This window comes from Morus notabilis, unplaced genomic scaffold (genome assembly GCF_000414095.1).
Source record: "Morus notabilis unplaced genomic scaffold, ASM41409v2 Scaffold285, whole genome shotgun sequence".
Classification (NCBI taxonomy): domain Eukaryota; kingdom Viridiplantae; phylum Streptophyta; class Magnoliopsida; order Rosales; family Moraceae; genus Morus; species Morus notabilis.
In genome coordinates this window covers 114,440-116,676 of record NW_010363065.1, presented here as the reverse complement: position 1 = coordinate 116,676, position 2,237 = coordinate 114,440, and the positions used below count along the sequence as shown (strand labels likewise).

Below are 2,237 nucleotides of genomic sequence, written 5' to 3'. Positions count from 1 at the left end.
ATTACCTCACTATATAAGGACACAGCCTCTTGACTCAACCCAAAACAAATCAAAACCAAACTACTATTTCTCATTTCTTTTCATTACCATTTCCAAAGCAAGTAAAAAAAAAAAGCAAAACAGCAAATATGAGCGCAACAAGCAGAGCTTGGATTGTGGCAACAAGTATTGGAGTTGTAGAGGCTTTGAAAGATCAAGGCGTTTGTAGATGGAATTCTGCTTTGAGATCAATTCAACATCATGCAAAGAGCAATATCAGATCTTATTCACAAGCCCAGAAAATCCCAAGTTCTCATTATTCATCTGCAGTGGCTAAGAAGTTGAAAGATGAGAAATTGAAGCAATCTGAGGAGTCTCTTAGAACAGTCATGTATTTGAGCTGTTGGGGTCCCAATAATTGAGTCCCCCCTTTTTTGTTTGTTTTGTAATATATTTTTGGATATATTAGTGAAATAGATGGTATTGATCATAGATTCATGTGTTATTACAGTGGATTAACCTTATATAATATTGCTTAATTCACTATAAAAAAACTTTAAACAAAATCTGTGAAGTGTGAAGTACCAAAAAAAAAAAAAAAAAAAAAAAAATACCAAGGTCTGCTATTCATATCTTCCAACTCTCTTGAGAATATTATTCTAAAAATTAAAAAAAAAAAAAAAGAACATGAAAACCGTATACTTTTCAAATTTGGCTCCGTTTTCTGAAGTTTATATCTTAAAAACCAGTCTATAAAGCTCGGCCAACGAATCAAAGGAAACAAAAGAAAAGGAAAGAAAGAAAAGGAAAGGTAAAGAAAAGAAAAAGCAAAAAAGAAAAAACGAAACAAAACCAATACTGAAAGAGTTGCTACGATATTGCAGCCATTTGTGTCTACTCCTACTTTTTTACTTTTGTTTTCCGGTTTTCTGATAAAGACGATATTTGAAAGCAGAGCAAACTGAAACATGAAGGCCCAATTCGTTCTGTTTTGATTCAGAACTCAAACATCTTACTATAATGTTTTTTTTTCTATAAAATTTTAAAATAAATATTTTTTTGCTATAATATTTTTTCACACCTAAATTTATTTTTCTACCTCCAGCTCTCAATTCAAACCTGAGAAATCAACGATGGAATAATCTTATTAATCAAGATTTTAGTTATGTTTATTTCACAAATTTAAATTTTATTACGGTAAAAAAGTTTTTAAAATAATTATATTTAATTTTTTTATTATAATAAAAAATTTGTATATAAAATTATATTTTAATTTAAATTAAAAATTTAAATCAGTAATTTAAACATATCATTTAAATATTTGTTGGAGTCCGGACTCCTCTAGTAGGTCAATCTGTTAATCTTGATGCTTAAGAAGAGAGTGAATAAAATATATATTTTTTCCTTTTTCAATGAATTTTCCTAAATCCAACAAGCCCTTGAATAAATTAGATCATTTTCAAAAATCAAAGGCCGTTTTCCATTTTATTTGAAGAAATTAGTAAGGCTGTTACAGCCGGTTATACAAAGGCATCATATTATTTTATTTTTCTTTTTGAGATTAAAGTGTTAAGAGAAATAAACTTGTGGATTTGTGAAGTTACAAAGTGACATGTAAAATTTAATAATGGGTAGGATGAGAGATTTTCTATATCTATGATTTATCTTTTAATGACTTTTCATTTACTGAAAAATTTTGAGGAGGCATTTACATTAAGAGTGTCTTTTGTTCATGCGTTTAAGTCAGTAATTTTAATTCATTAGCAGAAACTTTTTTAGAGAAAAAATTTTTAAATATAAATTCTTTATGAGATGAAAAATACTATAACAAAATTAGAATTAGTGATTTGAATATGTGTCCCAAATACCTCCTAAGATTTCCTTGAGCTAATAGTTTGTAAAATGACCACACTAGGCGTTGCAGGGTGATATGAAAAGAAAATGAAAATGAGTTGGAAAGTATAGAAAAAAAATAATGGAGAAATGAAGAGAGATACTGTTAAATTAAGGGACTGATAAGAATTTGTTTGGAATGACTTAAAAAGAAAATGACTGCTTTTATTTTATTTAGTTCAAAAGTTACTTTTTAATCTGTTTAGTTTCACATAAGACTCAAAAGGTCTTTCTTTTATATTCAACTAAAATCAATTATAAAGCGCCAGCTATCAGTGTCACTCTGTCATTAGCCTCCAAGCTACTGTCTTAAAACTAACTAGCCGTTACACCATTAATTGAAAGTCTTCTGGCCTCGTTCACTT

The 2,237-nt window shown here is 28.5% G+C and overlaps 1 protein-coding gene across 1 annotated transcript; it reads left to right on the top strand.

Annotated features, from left to right (window-relative positions):
* Positions 1-34: 34 nt before the first annotated feature.
* Positions 35-487, top strand: LOC21401681. The gene has a single exon (XM_010103457.2). The coding sequence runs from the start codon at positions 129-131 to the stop codon at positions 399-401; it is 273 nt and encodes a 90-aa protein (XP_010101759.1). The 5' UTR covers positions 35-128; the 3' UTR covers positions 402-487.
* The last annotated feature ends 1,750 nt before the right edge of the window (positions 488-2,237 follow it).

Bases quoted from the DNA above. Each gene is read 5' to 3' on its own strand.
- LOC21401681 (XM_010103457.2), top strand. From the start codon at position 129: ATGAGCGCAACAAGCAGAGCTTGGATTGTGGCAACAAGTATTGGAGTT.